General features: G+C 36.8%; 1 protein-coding gene across 3 annotated transcripts; it reads right to left on the reverse strand.

Annotated features, from left to right (window-relative positions):
• Positions 1-1,734: 1,734 nt before the first annotated feature.
• si:ch73-168d20.1 (NLR family CARD domain-containing protein 3) lies at positions 1,735-19,712 on the reverse strand. 3 transcript variants are annotated; one of them, XM_067372242.1, is made up of 17 exons: positions 19,622-19,712; positions 16,091-16,173; positions 14,700-14,798; positions 13,918-13,978; positions 12,969-13,173; positions 10,773-12,495; positions 10,190-10,363; positions 9,379-9,552; positions 9,061-9,234; positions 7,206-7,379; positions 6,127-6,300; positions 5,826-5,999; positions 5,138-5,311; positions 4,298-4,471; positions 4,022-4,195; positions 3,606-3,779; positions 1,735-2,880 (listed from the first exon to the last, which is right to left on the reverse strand). In XM_067372242.1, exons 2-17 carry the CDS (start codon positions 16,126-16,128, stop codon positions 2,751-2,753), a joined length of 3,996 nt encoding a protein of 1,331 aa, XP_067228343.1. In that variant the 5' UTR covers positions 16,129-16,173; positions 19,622-19,712; the 3' UTR covers positions 1,735-2,750. The 3 variants fall into 3 exon arrangements, 2 of the variants coding, with proteins under 2 accessions (XP_067228343.1, XP_067228342.1); XM_067372241.1 differs by having other exon boundaries at positions 13,918-13,984; XR_010892956.1 differs by lacking the exons at positions 1,735-2,880; positions 3,606-3,779 and having other exon boundaries at positions 4,056-4,195; positions 5,157-5,311; positions 13,918-13,984.
• Between the last annotated feature and the right edge of the window lie 117 nt (positions 19,713-19,829).

The raw sequence follows: 19,829 nt of genomic DNA on the forward strand, positions 1-19,829 counted from the left end.
TGACAGTTACAGGCTGTGATGTCAAGTTACTAAAACTGATGTTGCGCGTGATGCGCCGACGCGTTTACTTGAATTTTCTTATCCTAAAAGTGGAAACAACTTAAAATACTCAGACATTTATGGTCAAATATATGTAACACCATTCGAATCTGTGAAGGGTTAAATAGGCCTATTATTTTTGTACACTCACAATAAAAACAAAACATTGCTCGTAAAATAAACAAAGAAATTTTCTGCTGTCTCGGTTTCCTTTCTGTGAACTTCTCAAAAATGAACCGACACTCATATTGTCGCAGTTTTTTCCCCTTTCATTTTGGTAAAATGTTAATTACTTAAGTGAAATAAATTTCGCGCATAGACATAGGCTATTCCTTTTATATAATTCAATCCTTTGTTCTCCATTCACAGAAGCACTGCAGGTGCGTGATGATGATGAATCCTCATGTTCTGTTTATTCTGCTATTTGTTCATGTAGGCTAAAACTAAACCCCTGGGATTTTTTTTAATGATTCACAGACATTTATCAAATTTTGTTTAATTCTAATTTAATATAATATTGTCGGTTGATGAAACGATGATCACATCAGTTAAAAAGTCAGGGGGAAAAAACAGAAATTGACAAAGCAACAATAATTTTCGTTTAGTTTAAGTTTTTCAAAACATCCACAGAACTGCATACAGTAAATTTTCCCGCTGTTTAATCCACGAATATTTACAAAATAAAATAATTACAAAGATAATAAAAGTTCTATGTTTAATATACGAGAGTTTTTGTTTTGCTGTTGTCCACTAAAGCAATTGACGCAGAATCGCCAATAGCCGTTAAATCGAAATTGAAAGTAAAATGTTCAGGGCCATTTATAGCTAATTCATTCAAAAGCAAAGGAAAGACAGAAAAAGTGAGGATAGCAAGTAAACTGTGACATATAATAATGTTCACTGTGTTCATAAAAGTGTTTAATTTAAGAGATAAAATCAGCATGGCCATTTATAAGCTAAGAAAAACTAAAAAGCCCCCCGATCAATGGTAATACCGTTGCCACCTAGTGGATAGCCTATTTTCTAATATGACTGCATAGTCTACTGCAAGGAATGCGTCTGCTAAATGATTGAATTTAAATGTATAAAATGTAAACAAAACATTAAAATAATAAGAAAAAAAAAGATGAGTGCAGTAGCCACTGATCTATAATAGAGAATATCTATCATTATAGCCTATTGATCGGTGGTAGTAGCCCAAAGGATGTCATGCGCTTGGTAACAGATGTAGAGGAATTTACATTTTAAAAACACAATGACAGCTTAAAAACAGACTTAATTAAATTTACTGTAAGTTTTTTAAACTTTTTTTATCTGTGCAAACATATTTCTGTGAAATACGCGTTAGGTTGCACAGAAGAAAGCAGATTTATGACATCTACTGATATAGCAGCAGAGGACTTTTATTTTGTTGAATGAACTGAAGATGACGTCATTGGCTCAGATTTGATAGACCAATCGGCTGAAAGGGGCGTGTAATGACCGCCCACATGTGGAAAACGAGTTTTTAAGTCATGTTTCCGTTTTCTATCCGTGAAAATCAAAATCTTGTTTTTCCGTTTTTTTTAACAAATGAAAAAACGGGAAACGACTGTTTTCTCGTTTCTGCGTATTTCATTTCAAATTGGAAAACAAACTATCAAAACGTACACGGACCTTACCCAACTATGATGACTTGATGAAACCCGAAAATGTGAAAAGGGTCTATTAACTTTTAAGTTTGTTTCGAAATGGATCAAGTGCTGGACTCCTGAAACATAAATCACTATGTTCATCATTACTAACTGATTGTAATTACTGACAATGTGTAATTCGAGGTACAGTATATGTAAAACACATTCCCTTTTTAAGCTTGTAAAATACATATTTTAAAGGTCTCGTTCTTCGTGATCCCATGTTTCAAACTTTAGTTAGTGTGTAATGTTGTTGTTAGAGTATAAATAAAATCTGTAAAATTTTAAAGCTCAAAGTTCAATGCCAAGCAAGATATTTTATTTAACAGAAGTCGCCTACATCGAATGGCCAGTTTGGACTACATCCCTCTACTTCCTTCTTTAATGACGTCACTAAAATAGTTTTTTGACTAACCTCCCCCCACAGGAATACACAAGAGTTGCGTTTGTAGAGTGTGTTTGTCGCCATGTCGTCGAAACGCTGTTATTTTCATCCCGCAGTCCAATCACCGGGTCTGATTCCGGCTCAAATTGATAGGGTAAAATTAAAGACATGTTTACAATAACACTGAGCACATGCATCTCCATGTTATGGTAAGAGGCGTGACCTTTCCGCTAAGCTGCTGTCGAATCACAACACAGGAACCGCTGGCACAATCAGAACCCGTTACGTATTTCTGAAGGAGGGACTTCATAGAACAAGGAGCCCGTTTTTATGACAGTGGAAACAGCGTTATACAGATAAGTAAATTATGTGAAAAATACTTCGTTTTTTTTACACGCGAAACATGAACACATGTTATATTGTGCACTATAAACACAATCAAAGCTTCAAAAAAACACGAAAAACGGGACCTTTAATGAAAAAATATATACATTAGATTCTTAAGCCACAAACATGAAAACCTGTTAACTGTTCAATTAAGTGAAACAGAAAAACTTATATCTTTGGAAAGTAGGTTGTATTTACACATTTACACATTTACTTAAAACAAAAAAGAAAACATTAGTTTGACTTTACAGTGAGCATCCAGTAGATCAGAGAGCGGCATCACTGTTAGTGTCCTGGTTATAGTTCAGATTGAGTTCTCTCTGGTGTGATGGGTTTGAACTCAGAGCTGAAATCAGAGCAGCATATCCTCTCTCTCTAATATTGCAGTGAGACAACCTGCAGAGACAAAGAGAAAAACTCAAAACACTTTATCCAGCAGGAGCAATGTAAGAATATATGGCTGGTTTACATGAGTTGCATCCCAAATGGCATACTATAAACTATGCACTTATACATTATGTACTATGTACTCATCCATGTAGTGTGTGCATTTTATAATGTTATTTTGTCATTCAGCAGAGTCTGATACCGCCTACCCCTCCGCTATGTAATTAAAGCTGTGACAGTTGAGTGCATGAAGTGTCCAACATTCCACACTTTGTTTTTTTCTACTAATTTAGTGCATCATCCAGGTATTTAAAGTGCACTTTTTCTTTTTGAAATTTTCAGTGTGAACACACTACTCACTATTTATACTTAAAAACATCATAGAATACCGCATAAGTACGCAAATTGGGATGCACAAATATTTAATAATAAATCTGTAGTGATAATGTTCTTAATAGTAGTAATATTAAGTAGTAATGGTCATAACAGGAATGTAGTGGTGCAAAAAAGTTCAAGTATGCATCTTGTTGTTTGTATAAAGTCCAGAGTTTTAGCAAATGAAGATATTTAGCACTTTCTGGAGGCAGATAAGCTGCAGTGTCCATGTGTGCTGCTGCCTCCCCTTGACAGACACTTTTTAATTACTTCAAATTCAAGCTAAAGAAGTTTAGCTGAATGTACCACTGTGCCTTGATTTAATTCAATAATTATAGTGATAATACTATATCACTCACTCTAGTTTCTCCAGTTTACAGCGTGGGTTCTTCAGTAGAACAGACAAATGCTTCACTCCTGAATCTCCTGGTTCATTGTAGTTCAGATTGAGTTCTCTCAGATGAGAAGGGTTTGATATCAGCACTAAAGCCAGAGCTGCACAACCTTCCTCGCCAATACCACAGCTCTCCAACCTGAGGATAGAAAGACACTTACAGCCGATCACTCATAAATTATAAATATACCTCCATCAAATGCTAATGTTAAGATTTTTCACCAGCATTGTTTTTAGACAGTTATAACTTTTGCTTTAGTGTGTCAGTAGAAATTATCAGTTTCCGAACATTAATTGTGCTATATAATCCAGCGATATTTTTGTCCAACTGTATGGTCCACACAAGTCTGTCTGGGTTTAGAGACATGAAATATCACTCACTGTAGTTTCTCCAATTTACAGTGCTGATCTCCCAGTAGGTCATAGAGTTGCTTTACTCCTAAGAACCCTGGATTATTAGAGTTCATATTGAGTTCTCTTATGTGTGAGGGGTTTGATCTCAGACCTGAAACCAGAACAGCAAAACCTTTCTCACTAATACTGCAGTCATCAAGCCTGCAGAGAGAAGGAGAAAAATACCTCAACACTAATGCATATCAACAAGAGTGAGTGACACTATGTATGAAAATCTGTTTAAAATTGTGATATGTTACTCACTGTAGTTTCTCAAGTTTACACAGTGGATCCTTCAGGAAATCAAACAGCATCTTCACTCCCAAGTCTCCAGGTTCACTCCTGCTCAGATTGAGTTGTCTCAGATGTGACGGGTTCAATTTCAGACCTGAAACCAGGGCAGTGAAACCTTCCTCACCGATGCTGCAGTATTCCAGCCTGCAAAGAGAAAGAGAAATTCTCCTCATGCTTAAGCTCAATACAAGATCAATGAGATTCAGAACTGTAATCCTGCAGTTTGTCTTTTCTGCAGCACTAAAAGGAACTGCAAAAGTAATGACTCCAAACATGCACTGTTCGGTCATACAGGCAGTTCTGCACCAAGTACAAGTCCCTTTAAGGTAAGTCATTTCACTTGGTGACCATCTTTGAAACACCTCTCACACAGGTATTTCGGTCATGCAAGGACAAAAAAGTAAAAAAATTGATAAATCTAATCTGGTTGTCCTGATACAAGAGTCACAAGGAAATAATATCTTAGAAACTCTGCAATCCAAATTCAAATAAAATAAAATATTTAAAACTCAAAATATTGACAAATTAATAACCATGATTCATTTTTTATTGATGCTTTAAGAACTGATGAACTGAAGTTCTTCAATAAAAACAATAGTTTTTGATTTTGTGTCTTTTTAGCATTTTAACTTAGAGTAAGGTTATTTTAATATACTGATAATCATTTATTAATTTAAATATGTTTAAGTCATCCTGGGTTGAGAACCACTGAAATATACATGTTTGTTTGAAACAAACACTTCCTGCTGATGCTGGTATGGTACACTGATTATTTCTATGGAAAAAAATAAAAAAATAAAAATCAATCACTGTAGTTTCTCCAGTTTACAGTTTGGGTCCTTCAGTAGGTCAGAGAGAAGCTTCACTCCAGAATCTCCTGGTTCGTTGTTGTTCAGATTTAGTTCTCTCAGATGTGAAGGGTTTGATATCAGTGCTAAAGCCAGAGCAGCACAACCTTCCTCTCCGATACTGCAGTCATACAGCCTACAGACAGAAAAGACATTCAGTGTGTATGTACACATGTGATAGAATGTGATTTTTAAAAGCTAAAACTTACTTTGAGTTGCAATATTTATCAACATAATTGCAATTGTGCAGTCCTACAAAATACTGATGTTGATGATGAACCAAACATACAGTAACCACAATATCAGTCCACTGAAATTATTTTACATTGTGTTATGGGGTTTATGTATGGTTATTGTAAAAAAAAAAAAAAAAAGAAAAAAAAAACTGTAGAGAAGAAAGTTTGGAATTAAATATGGTTAGACTTTATTTCAGTAGTCCACTTTAGACATTCTACTAAAAATAAGTAACTTTGCAACTACATGTCAACTAACTCTCAGAGTATTATTAGACTGTTCCGTTAGGGTTAACGTTAGTAGAATAAGTTGACATATAGTTGCAAAGTTACTTCTATCGACATAAAGTGTTACCTTAAATATATACAAAAATATGAAAAAACATATATATAAATTATACTGAAGATATCACTTACTGTAGTTTCTCCAGTTCACAGTGTGTGTCCTTCAGTAGATCAGACAGAAGCTTCACTGCTGAATATCCCAGTTTATTCCAACTCAGATTGAGTTCTCTCAGATGTGATGGGTTTGATATAAGAGATGAAGCCAGAGCAGCACATCCTTCATCTCCAATGCTATCGTATTTCAGCCTGCAGAGAAGAGAATGACTAAAATTTACTGCTCAACACAAATTCTACATTTAATATAAAATGAAGAATGAAACATTTAAAAATGTAAGTAACTGATTTGATAAAATTAATAACTATCATCACTCACTCTAGTTTCTCCAGTTTACATTGTGGGTCTTTCAGTAGAAAAGACAGAAGCTTCACTCCTAAATCTCCTGGTTCATTGTAGTTCAGATTGAGTTCTTTAACATGTGATGGGTTTGATAACAGGCCTAATACCAGGGCAGCACAACCTTCCTCTCCAATACTGCAGCACTCCAACCTGAGGAGAAAAACACACTCAGGGTGTGTTTACATTTGTAGTTCACTTCTCTTGGATCTTTTGGTCCGGACTTTTGGTCACTTAGCATTTACACTGTCATTTGTAACATCCAACTTAAAGATATAAAACAATAACAACAACAAAAAAACATTGTATGACATATATTTTGTGATGAAACACCTGAAACAATGCTGTGTGCTGGGCTAAACGCTTATCTGTGTATATATAATGGTATTTTTACCAGCTGAGATCTTGTGAAGAGTCGACAGCAGGACTGTCTCTTTTACACACACAAATTAAGATGTGCTACAAGGAGACACATTTCCAATACCTGTACCAAACTGTAATGGGAAACAATGTGACTATGACAAGAACCAGGACATTTTGGGCATGCTGTCCTTTTTAGGGTTGTATTTTGTGACATCACGTCCTGTGGGTCCATTTAGATGCCTGTGGTCCATGTTGCATTCATATTTTAGTTGACCAGCACCAGAGTACATTTGGAAGTGGACCGAGACCCACATTTTCAGTGGTCTCAATCCGCTTGTTTGGTGCATACCAAAGTTCGGATGGCAGCATTCACGCTTATTTAAATGAACCGCACTAACATAGCAATTGCACCAGAGTTTGCTTTAGTCCAACCAAACCTGCCAACAGCTCAACACTCATATTCTGATTCTGAAAATTAACAGACAAGTGACTTAAGAGACCAGTTGAACATTTAGAAATGTGGGCTGTTGTTAACAGTACCTTAACTAAAGTACTTGGAAAGAAACATTCACTCCAACATTCATATTTATGGGCTACCAGAAACACCAGCTTACACATCTAGTTCAAATATATTTCTTTAACTAATGTTAGCAATGCTATGCATTTTGCAGCCCTTAATATGAAACATCACTCACTGTAGTATTTCCAGTTTACAGTGTGGGTCCTTCAGTAGATCAGACAAATGCTTCACTCCTGAATCTCCTGGTTTGTTCCTGCTCAGATTGAGTTCTCTAATATGTGAGGGGTTTGATCTCAGACCTAAAAGCAAAGCTGTAAAACATTCCTCTCCAATACTGCAGTCATCAAGCCTGCAGACAGAAAAAGAAAAAACACCTCATACTTGAGGCTCTTGCCGACATTTGCACCAGGAACAAACATTTTCCTGATGACAAAATGACAATTATTTTTCTTCTCATCAAGTAACAACACATAAGCATTAATTTTCCATTCATAATAAGTATATGAATGGTTTATGATTAAAAGATTGTATTATGACTGAGAGTCAACGAGTTAGATACTGATTAACAAACATGTTTATCATATCTATTATATATCTTCCCTCTGGTGAAGTGTTATTATTGTTAACTACAACTATAACCATAACCAGGATAAAACAAAACAACAACAAATTAAAGGGTTAGTTCACACAAAAATGAAATTTGAAAGATGAATGAAGGTCTTACGGGTTTGGGACGACATGAAGGTAAGTACTTAATGACAGAAATTAAATTTTTGGTGAACTAACCCAGGTGAAAAAATGTACATTTCTATTATGTACTTAAAGTGCTCTATTTTCGAGCACTAATTTTGTACTTAATATACCAAAAATTCTTCTTAAATACTTCTTAAGATAATCTTAAGATCACTTTAGTGTACTCAACTGTGTTATTGAGACACCATGAAATATGAACTTAAATGTGCTTTTAATATACTATCTCTGTATTTAAAAAATATATTTAGATACTACTTATAGTACATTTGAACCCATAATGTACTACAAGTGGTAACTAAATATATTTTTTAAATACAGCGATAGTATATTAAAAGCACATTTTAGTTCATATTTCATTGTGTCTCAAAATAGCACAGTTGAGTACACTTAGATGTTCTTAAGATTACCTTAAGAAGTATTTAAGAAGAATGTTTAGTATATTAAGTACAAAATTAGTGCGCGAAAATAGAGCACTTTACCTTTTTTTCACCTGGGAACCCTTTAACATTAGTTAATGCATAACTAACAATGAACAATATAATTCTAAAATATAATTCTATAATTAATCTTTGTTAATTTTAACGAGTAAAAATATAATTGTTAATCGTTTGTTTATTTTAGTTCACAATGCATTACTTAATATTAACAAATACAACTTTTAATTTAAAAAAATGTATTAGTAAATGTTAAAATAGTGAGATATTTATGAATTTGATTGTGTTTATCCATTTGTTTGTGAGTGCAGTGCGCATAGAGACTCCGCCCACATGCTCTTCTGATTGGCTGTGATTTTGGATTGATTTGGTTGCGAGTTACAGTGCACCTGCAGAGAGACTCTGCCAACATGCTTTTTGATGGGCTGTGATTTCGGAGTGATGTGGTTGCGAGTGCTGTGCACTTGCAGAGAGACTCGTCCCCCCCACACTCTTCTGACTGGCTGTGAAATTTAATTTATTTGGTTTTGAATGCAGTGTGTTTGCAAAGAGACTCAACCCACATGCTCTTCTGATTGGCTGTGATTTTGGATTATGTAATGTCTCAAAGTCGTGTCACGTCTGGTGTCGACAAATCTTTTCACATCCTGTTAGGATATGGTGTAACAATGACACTAAAATTATGTTCAATGTCCTGCAGAGTTTAGGGCAATGAAAAAAAAAAAAAAAAAAATTATATATAAAAAATTTTATTGCCTCATTTTAAACACATTTGCTTAAAATAATGAGTTAACATTGTTAGCTCTAATGATGAAATATCACTCACTGTACAGTATCACTTACTGTAGTTTCTCTAGTTTACAGTGTGGGTCCTTCAGTAGATCACCGAGAAGCTTCACTCCTGAATCTCCTGGATCATTATTGTTCAGATTAAATTCTCTCAGATGTGAAGGGTTTGATATCAGCGCTAAAGCCAGAGCAGCACAACCTTCCTCTCCAATACTGCAGTTATACAGCCTACAGAGAGAAGAAACGCTCTGTGCTTACATGTACGGCTCAACACACACACATTAATTAAACTGTATTGCTTAAAATGTGAATGCAACGATTTTTTGCGAAATAATGTATGAAAAATTACTTAACATATCCTAAATTACTCACTGTAGTTTCTCTAATTTACAATGTGGATCTTCCAGTAGAATAGACAAAAGCTTCATTGCTGAATATCCTGGTTTATTAGAGTTCAGACTGATTTCTCTCAGATGTGATGGGTTTGATATCAGACCTGAAACCAGAGCAGCACAACTGTCCTCTCGAATATTGCAGTTACACAATCTGCAGAAACATTTGTATTAAATTTCAAATTATTTATATTTAGCACACACGTAATATCAGAACATAAAAACATTCAGAGATTAAAGAAATGTAATAAAGCTGGATTGAAACACACTTCGCAATAGAGAGCATCAGTGTTGCACACTTTTTCAGCACCACTGGTTCCAGAATTATAATATTTATAATAATTATAATATTCATTCAAATTATACTATAATTAAAATATTTTTTAATTAATTTTTCCCATAGGGATTTGAAATATTCTTCATTAAAACCATTATAAGCCATGAACCAAATCAACCAGCTAAGAGCAGAATCAAAATATTACAAAATTTGATTTATAACAAAAAAAAAAGTACTTGAAAGACTGTCTCGATTACATTGCTCACAATGCTTCATGGGAATGGGCAGAGCTAACAATATCTTTTGACATGTTGTGCTTGTCTTGAATCTGTATCATAGGTAACGTAGCTCACAGTAGATTTAACTTGAACAGTTTATAAGTTATCATTAAAATTAGCTTCCTTATGGAGAAAATTAATGAGATTTTACTTCTGGAACCCAACTTTTGCACTCTATTAAAAAAGGCATCCGCACAGATGCAAACTGTCAAACATACTTATACAATCGATCTTACTTCAATATCTCCAGTTTACAGTGAGGACTCTTCAGTCCAGCAGAGAAAAGCTGTACTCCTGAGACCTGGAAGTTGTTGTCACTGAGGTCCAGCTCTTTCAGACGTGAAGAGTTTGAGCTGAGCACAAACGCCAGGGCTGAACAGATTTGATCTGTAATATTACAACCCCTCAGACTGGGAGAGAAAGAACATTTCTGTACTGTTATCTCCAATAACAGCAAACAGTATAGATTTGCAAAGACACTAACTTTAACCAGTTCATATAATCCTTGAATATGACCCTACTTTCTGACCCTCAGACTATTTAAACCTGTGCTTAATAAATAAATGTGAGAAAAGGTGGGAACAATAGCAAAAAGTTTAATCCAAATGTTTTGATCAAATCTGTGTCAAATACTTTCTTTGTAAACAGATCATTTGTTCCCAAATTATTTAAAATTGTGTCAGCTAGCTGACACCATTTTGTGTGACTCTAGTGAGCAGTCCACATTTTTCCCACCAAAACTGTTGATGAATTTGATTAAGTGTCGTTCTGTACTTTTTATTTCTTTATACAAGCAACTAAATACTACAATATACTCACTCTGCTTTTCTGGAAGCTTTGACCACCGGCAGAAGCCTCAGAAGACACTCCTCTGATAGATCATATTCCCTCAGTTTAAACTCATTCAGGTCCTCTGTTGAGTTCAGCAGTACAAACACCAGCGCCGTCCACTGGGCCGGAGAGAGCTTGACTCCACAGAGGCGATGGGCACCTGTACTGCGGCTCAGGTACATCTGGACCTCATGCAGCAGGGAATGATCATTCAGCTCGTTCAGACAGTGAAACAGATTGATGGACGTCTCCAGGGAAGGATTCTCTCTGATTTTACTCTTAATGTAATCAACCATTTCCCGTGTACAACTGGAGCTTCCTCTAGGTGTGAATAATCCCCGCAGGAGAGTCTGATTGGACTCCAGCGAAAGTCCCAGAAGGAAGCGGAGGAAGAGATCTAGGTGTCCGTTCTTGCTCTGCAAGGCCCTGTCCACTTCGCTCTTCATAAAATCTGTAATTGAGCACTCATTATTGTCCTGAGCAAAGGATAGGAACTTATACAAGGCAGCGAGAAACTCTTGAACGCTCAGATGAATGAAGCTAAAAACCTTCTCCAACTGCAGTCCAAACTCCTCTCTGAATATCTGGGTACAAACACCAGAGTACACAGATGCTTCTTGGACATCAATGCCACACTTTCTCAGATCATCCTCGTAGAAGATCAGGTTCCCCTTTTCCAGTTGTTCAAAAGCTAGTTTCCCAAGTGACAGGATGCTCTTTCTGATCTCCTGAAGATCACATTTCCCATCATATTTCTGGGTCTTCAGTTTGGTCTGGACGATCAGCAGGTGTGTGAACATTTGAGTGAGAGTCTTGGGAATCTCTGCACCATCTGCTTCACCAATCTTCTCCAGAACAGTGGCAGAAATCCAGCAAAACACTGGGATGTGACACATGACGTGCAGGCTTCTCAAAGATTGGACATGTGCAATGATCCTACTAGCCATACGCTGATCTTTTATCCTTTTCCGAAAATACTCAGCCTTCTGAGGGTCTCTGAACCCTCGGACCTCTGTGACCTGGTCGACACACTCTGAAGAGATCTGATTGGCTGCAGCTGGTCGTGTGGTGATCCAGAGGTGAGCAGAAGGAAGCAGGTTTCCTCTAATGAGGTTAGTCAGCAGCACGTCCACTGAAGCTGATATGTTCACATCCCACAAAATCTCATTATTCTGGAAATCCAGAGGAAGACGCCACTCATCCAGACCGTCAAAGATGAAGATTGTTTTGAAGTCATTATATTCTATTGGTTTCAGTTCTGCGAAAAAATAGCGAAGAAGCTCCATCAGACTCATCCGCTTCTCCTTCATCAAATTCAGGTCACGGAAAGGAAGAGGAAATATGAAGTGAACATCGTGATTGGCTTTTCCTTCAGCCCAGTCCAGGACGAACTTCTGCACAGAAGCGGTTTTTCCAATTCCAGCAACTCCTTTGGTTAGAACTGTCCTGATTGCTTTGTCTCGTCCAGGTAAGGGTTTGAAGATGTCATTACATCTGATCGGTGTATCTAGGCCTCTGGATGATGAGGTCTCGATCTGTCTCACCTCATGCTCGTTGTTGACGTCTCCAGTCCCACCCTCTGTCATGTAAATTTCTATGTAGATCTCGTTCAGAAGTGTCGCGTTCCCTCCATTGCAGACTCCTTCGCTGATTCTCTGAAATTTCTGTTTCAGTCTGGATTTCAGTTGTTGCTGACTCACTGAGATCAGCTCTGCAATATGCAAAAGAATCAATGTTTTTTGTTGAAATCTGAAATTGCTATATGTATACCATTAGAGTTGCAATGTGTAAATGTTACACCACGGGTCCCCTTGCATGTCAAGTCACCATTTTGTGCCAGCATGTTTCTACAGTAGCCCCTAAATAAAGATCAAACTGCTCTACAGAGTGGGTTTGATTGACTAGCTACTCTTTGCTGTCTCAGACGATGACATTTGTCCTGTGTTGGACACTGTAGCTTCTCTACAATGCAATTCGCAACCTCACTGCTAGATGCCACTAAAATTTACACACTGCACCTTTAAATGAACAGAAAAAAAATGCATTATGAAACTGTGAAAAAAATTACTCAAAAGTTTAACCCTACAAAGCTCATACTAAATGATCAAAACTTTGCGGAAAAACATGTCGCACACAATCTACTACATGCCTCAGCACAAAGATAGTTTCAAATGGGACTCATACTGGTCTGTAGTGTGTTAGCGAGGTCCGTCTGGTTCATCTTCCGCAGGACATGAAGTGAGATCTTTAGAACTCCCTCGCTCACTCGGCTCTGACCCTCATCATCCTCCTCCTCTCTCACAGAGCATGCCTGGAAATCTGGCCTCAGCAGTTCCTTGAACCTTCTCAGCTCTTTCTTCATCAAAGAGATGTTTGTGTCCTCAAGCTCCTGAAATCGGAAATCACAGTGACTATTCAAATATTAAGCACTTCTGAATAACATACTTTAAATATATATATCTAAACCACACTCTTAGAAAAAAGGTTCAGTGTGGTTCTATATAGAACTCTATAGGGTTCTTGACTCAATTTTAAAGAACTCTTTTATGCCAAAAAGGTTCTGCACAGTGATGCACTACACTATTTAAGGCTGATTTATACCTCTGCATCGGACCTACGGCAGAGCCTCTGCCCTTTAGGCTATGCGTCGGTTTTCATTTATTCGTCTGCATCGTTGTCATGTACATTGTCAGAGAAGCTTTAGCAGTGATGGTGGCAAATAGGCAACGACTTCTGCTGCAGTTTGACGCTGCATGTCCCCTGAAACTGAGCGTTTTTCATACCTATGGAAGTTTAAAAAGCTCACTCTTCTCTGCTTGCTCCGTACCAGTTTTTTGACCTGAGCACTTGCAGTCCACATATAATTGATGAGTTAAATTTTTTGAGACGTGCACGTCAGGATACGTACACTCGATGCAGAAGTATAAATCAGCTTTAAAACATACTCAACACAAATTTATTAAATTAAATCACATCATTTGAAATATTATAATTGCACTAAGCTACATTGCAATTTTATTTTATTTTGATTAATCACGCAGTCCTAATGTAAACAGTGGGAATGCCGGGAAATGTTCAGTCAAGAGGCCTATAATTCCTATAGTATTTGACTAAAAACTCAAATAAAACTCACCCTGAAGATGGCATCCAGTGACATCTTGCCATTTGAGGATATTGATCCCTCCTGTTTTTTACTGTAGCTGAACATGTAAATATTTACTCAAGCATACAATACGTGACAGTAAATACACTGACTGTGTCCATTCTTCAGTATCAAGTACATGAATAACATTACAAGCCCTTGATATAATCACTGAAAAAATGAGGCCACAATGTCGACCGATTATAGTATAATTTAAAGAGGACCTATTATGCCCTTGATAAACACTTGATGTTGTTTTTGGGCTCTACTAGAACAGGTTTTCTTGCTTGAATGTTGATTAGTTTCCTCATATTCATTGTTGCAGCTCCTCTCTTCCCAGTCTGTCAGTAACGCTCTGTTTAGTTCCTGTCTCTATGAAGCCCCTCCTTCTGAAAAGCTCAGTTTGCTCTGATTGGTCGGCTGGAGAAGTGTGTTGTGATTGGTCAAGTGTGACCAGTGTGATTGGTAAATATCCTGTCCTTTACCACAACTGCCAGTTTCAACACACTACTAACTAACCCAACCAGGCCCCGCCCCTTTATTCTGCATGTGAATTATTTAAATGAGGAATATTGTAATTTGTTCGTTCCCGGAAGAAAACTCAAGATTACAATGGAGGAGTTCAGAAACAGTAACACTGATATAGAGAAGAACTCCCACTGGAGGGACTTTGGAACAGGAACATTATACAATAAAGAAAGATGTACATGGGAAAAGAAAAATAGGTGCTCTTTAAATAGTCACTAATATCATCTGATAGTTACTAATATCACCTCAGTTTAGCAGAAGAACCTCCCAAACTGAATTTAGGCGGAGGATCCATTGACACGTGAGACACACAGCTGGGCTCAGGTGAAGGCGAAACGGATCTCCTTTTAAAAAGAATCCAACAAACAGTAAATAAGTCAAACGCTGCAATGAGCACAAATGGCAGATATCTAAATGCAAAAACTGAGCAGGTACCATGAGTTGAATGAGTCTAGTTTCATTTTGCCATAAATATTGAAAAGGAATTTTAAATCTCATCTTATTTGGGTTAGTTCACCCAAAAATAAAATTATGTCATTAATGACTCCCCCTCATGTCGATCCAAACCCGTAAGACCTCCGTTCATCTTCAGAACACAGTTTAAGATATTTTAGATTTAGTCCGAGGGCTTTCTGTCTCTCCATTGAAAATGTATGTACGGTATACTGTCCATGTCCAGAAAGGTGATAAAAACATCATCAAAGTAGTCCATGTGACATCAGTGGGTTAGTTAGAAGTTTTTGAAGCATCGAAAATACATTTTGGTCCAAAAAATAACAAAAACTATGACTTTATTCAGCATTGTATTCTCTTACGGAATCCTTTCCATTGAACTGATTTCATTGAATCCTTTCATCTATCGGTGTGGGTAATGCACTTTTACGTTGCCATGGTTGTTTTTGGCGATTAGGACATCCGCGACATGCACACTTACGCAACATTTTAAAAAATATAGCAATACCAAAATACAAACAATGTAGAATAGCTTGAATACAGCGTGCGTCTCCCTCAGACTGTAAACGAAGCTCTGGCGCACTAGATAACACGTCAGCAGCGTCACTGCAAATCGTGAACCCGGATTGACAACAGACCCGGAAGAGAAGACAATGCTGAATAAAGTCGTAGTTTTTGTTATTTTTGGACCAAAATGTATTTTCAATGCTTCAAAAACTTCTAACTAACCCACTGATGTCACATGGACTACTTTGATGATGTTTTTATTACCTTTCTGGACATGGACAGTCTACCGTACAAACATTTTCAATGGAGGGACAGAAAGCTCTCAGACTAAATCTAAAATATCTTAAACTGTGTTCTGAAGATGAACGGAGGTCTTATGGGTTTGGAACGACATGAGGGTGAGTAATTAATGACATAATTTTCATTTTAGAGTGAACTAACACGTATTTATGCCATTATTTTATAATTTCATTATTCTATTTATAAAATCTTGAGTTATGTGGGAGTTTACTCAGTTGTAAGTCACTTTGCACTGAATGTAAGGAAATACATAACTGTCTGAAATACATAACCGTAGAGTAGTATTTATGTTACTAAGCCTCCAATAGTCTATACTGACATGTCTTGTCATATTCATATAGAATACAGCAGGCAATAACAGTGTGATGTTCCTCACCTCCGTTTAGCAGAACTGAATTTAGGTGGAGGATCCATTGATGCGTTGGACCCACAGCTGGACTGAAGGTCCAATCAGATCTCCTTTTAAAGCATCCAAAAAAAACAATGGCAGTTTAATACTGTGGCTATTTGTGAGTAAAACATAACTTTAAAAAACTGTATTCATGAATGATTCAAAATATTATGTAAATTCATGGGTAGCAAAAAGTCCAAACAATATTTTATATTATTTATAAGTATTTTATTTAATTATTTGAAAAAAAGCAGCTTTTTCTTTACAAACTATCAACTACTGTCTTTGACAATGAGGGGCTTTAGTTTTGAGTCAAAAAGGTTGATCGAAACCAAAGTATTGTTCAGTGTTATTTCATGTTAACTAGTGCAGTTAACTAATGTTAACAAATGAAACCTGACTGTAAAGTGAAAATAAAATAAAAATGTATTGGGTGTCGTCAGCTTTGTTTATGATAACTGGAGCACTGTAGTTTTGTCATGTTTGACACACACTCATGTCCAGTACTGTTATTGTAATGTTAATGAACATTTGGAAATTAATTAATACATAATAGTAAAGTTAATGTTAGCTGTTCTTGGATTTATGACAATGGCCAATGAAATACACACACTTTCTGCCCAATAAAGTCACACACTCGCTCAGACGATGGAGAGAAATCATTTACAGCACCTTTAACATGTTGATTTAATAGTAAATGTTGTTAATTGTAAATAAGTATAAAGTCAGACTTTAAATACTAATCAATCTCTCAGTATGTAGGCATTCATTTGAAGTTAAAATTATGTTTTGTGATTGCTTGTTGTCACCTCTTTCTGGAATCCATGATTCCATCTAGACTGTTCTGCATACATATGAACAAACTAACAGACATCAGAAATGATTCCTTTGACAAACATTTCTCTGTCTCAGCAGCTGGAGAACAAACTCAGGTTGACATACAGGTGCTGGTCATATAATTAGAATATCATCAAAAAGTTGATTTATTTCACTAATTCCATTCAAAAAGTGAAACTTATATATTATATTCATTCATTACACACAGACTGATATATTTCAAATGTTTATTTCTTTTCATTTTAATGATTATAACTGACAACTAAGGAAAATCCCAAATTCAGTATCTCAGAAAATTAGAATATTGTGAAAAGGTTCAATATTGAAGACACCTGGTGCCAAACTCTAATCAGCTAATTAACTCAAAACACCTGCAAAGGCCTTTAAATGGTCTCTCAGTCTAGTTCTGTAGGCTACACAATCATGGGGAAGACTGCTGACTTGACAGTTGTCCAAAAGACGACCATTGACACCTTGCACAAGGAGGGCAAGACACAAAAGGTCATTGCAAAAGAGGCTGGCTGTTCACAGAGCTCTGTGTCCAAGCACATTATTAGAGAGGCGAAGGGAAGGAAAAGATGTGGTAGAAAAAAAGTGTACAAGCAATAGGGATAACCGCACCCTGGAGAGGATTGTGAAACAAAACCCATTCAAAAAAGTGGGGGAGATTCACAAAGAGTGGACTGCAGCTGGAGTCAGTGCTTCAAGAACCACCACGCACAGACGTATGCAAGACATGGGTTTCAGCTGTCGCATTCCTTGTGTCAAGCCACTCTTGAACAACTGACAACATCAGAAGCGTCTCGCCTGGGCTAAAGACAAAAAGGACTGGACTGCTGCTGAGTGGTCCAAAGTTATGTTCTCTGAAAAAAGTGAAAGTAAATTTTGCATTTCCTTTGGAAATCAGGGTCCCAGAGTCTGGAGGAAGTGAGGAGAGGCACACAATCCACATTGCTTGAGGTCCAGTGTAAAGTTTCCACAGTCAGTGATGGTTTGGGGTGCCATGTCATCTCCTGGTGTTGGTCCACTGTGTTTTCTGAGGTCCAAGGTCAACGCAGTCGTACACCAGGAAGTTTTAGAGCACTTCATGCTTCCTGCTGCTGACCAACTTTATGGAGATGCAGATTTCATTTTCCAACAGGACTTGGCACCTGCACACAGTGCCAGAGCTACCAGTACCTGGTTTAAGGACCATGGTATCCCTGTTCTTAATTGGCCAGCAAACTCGCCTGACTTTAACCCCATAGAAAATCTATGGGGTATTGTGAAGAGGAAGATGCGATATGCCAGACCCAACAATGCAGAAGAGCTGAAGGCCACTATCAGAGCAACCTGGGCTCTCATAACACCTGAGCAGTGCCACAGACTGATCGACTCCATGCCACGCTACATTGCTGCAGTAATTCAGGCAAAAGGAGCCCCAACTAAGTATTGAGTGCTGCACATGCACATACTTTTCATGTTCATACTGTTCAGTTGGCCAAGATTTCTAAAAATCCTTTCTTTGTATTGGTCTTAAGTAATATTCTAATTTTCTGAGATACTGAATTTGGGATTTTCCTTAGTTGTCAGTTATAATCATCAAAATGAAAAGAAATAACATTTGAAATATATCAGTCTGTGTGTAATGAATGAATATAATATACAAGTTTCACTTTTTGAATAGAATTAGTGAAATAAATCAACTTTTTGATGATATTCTAATTATATGACCAGCACCTGCGTATGGAGTGGTATAAACAGAATAGCACCAGATTTATCAGCCATATGTTGGGTAAATTATGGTTTACAAGGTTTTGTAACCATAAATTTATGGTTACAAAGTTTCTTTTCCCAAATGATATGGTTTACTTACATTTGCCATGGCCAGATGAGCTAAAGTTCCCATTAAGTTATGAAAGCATTATTTCTGAATGTTCTCTTAATATACAAAACGTCCAGGGCCGGATTTCTCGATAACGTTGTCTCTTACCACACTACTCTAAAGCTGGCTATGCAGGTCTCACTGAGCCATCGGATTTCATCAAAAATATCTTAATTTGTGTTCTGAAGATGGTTTTACGGGTGTGGAACGACATGAGGGAGAGTAATAAATGACATTATTTTCTTTTTTGGGTGAACTAACCCTTTAACTATATCATGAATTGTATACCCTAGTGAGGAGAATTGTTGTTTTCATTGCAGCTAAAAAGCTGGGAGCAGAGTGATATTCAAACACACGTCAGATGCTTTTAACATTAAATAAAGCACATAAACAGTACCTGATATTATCATTGCCATTCTTCATTCTTGTGTTCCAGCCGCGACGTCACAGAGAAATAGAATATAATAACCGTCGCGGTTGGTCAGGACACGGTGTAACGTTATTTTGTGGCCACAAGTTCATTATGCCGTTAAATGACAATCTTATATTATGGAGTCCTTATGAGAACATGTTTTAACTTTTTTAAAGAACGGATTCGTCCGATTCCAAATCTTTAAAATGAACTGTCTGAAAAACCTCCAACGTAATCATGTAATATTTGGCCACAGTAAAACAAACAACAACAAACCACCAGTTTTCAGCGGGCTGTCACGAAAGATTGAGAAAATGGAGCCTCTCATTAAGACCAATATTATAATTCATATATTTAATTCGAGATCAAATGACCAGAAGTATGGAGTGACCTTGATACTTACTCGATTTTCCTCTCTTAGTGTGACTTATATTCCTCACATTCTATGGATCCTTCCTGATGCATCAGTTTCACTTTCGTTCTTACGCAGACAGGAAACACTGGCGCTCGTGCGTATTATTGTGAAACAACATGTAAGCTTCCAGTGGTAAAATAATTGTTTATATAAATAATAAACACTTCAAACGGAATCATCGTAATAAAATTAAGTC

The sequence above is a fragment of the Chanodichthys erythropterus genome, chromosome 20, assembly GCF_024489055.1.
Source record: "Chanodichthys erythropterus isolate Z2021 chromosome 20, ASM2448905v1, whole genome shotgun sequence".
Lineage (NCBI taxonomy): Eukaryota > Metazoa > Chordata > Actinopteri > Cypriniformes > Xenocyprididae > Chanodichthys > Chanodichthys erythropterus.

What these genes read in the sequence shown, in the direction of transcription:
- si:ch73-168d20.1 (XM_067372241.1), bottom strand. Translation starts at nt 16,128, where the DNA reads ATGGATCCTCCACCTAAATTCAGTTCTGCTAAACGGAG. An exon ending in GGTTCTTCTGCTAAACTGAG is followed by an intron (nt 13,985 to 14,699) that starts GTGATATTAGTA and finishes TTACATGTTCAG; the next exon opens with CTACAGTAAAAAACAGGAGG. An exon ending in TGTAAACTGGAGATATTGAA is followed by an intron (nt 9,553 to 10,189) that starts GTAAGATCGATT and finishes ATGTTTCTGCAG; the next exon opens with ATTGTGTAACTGCAATATTC.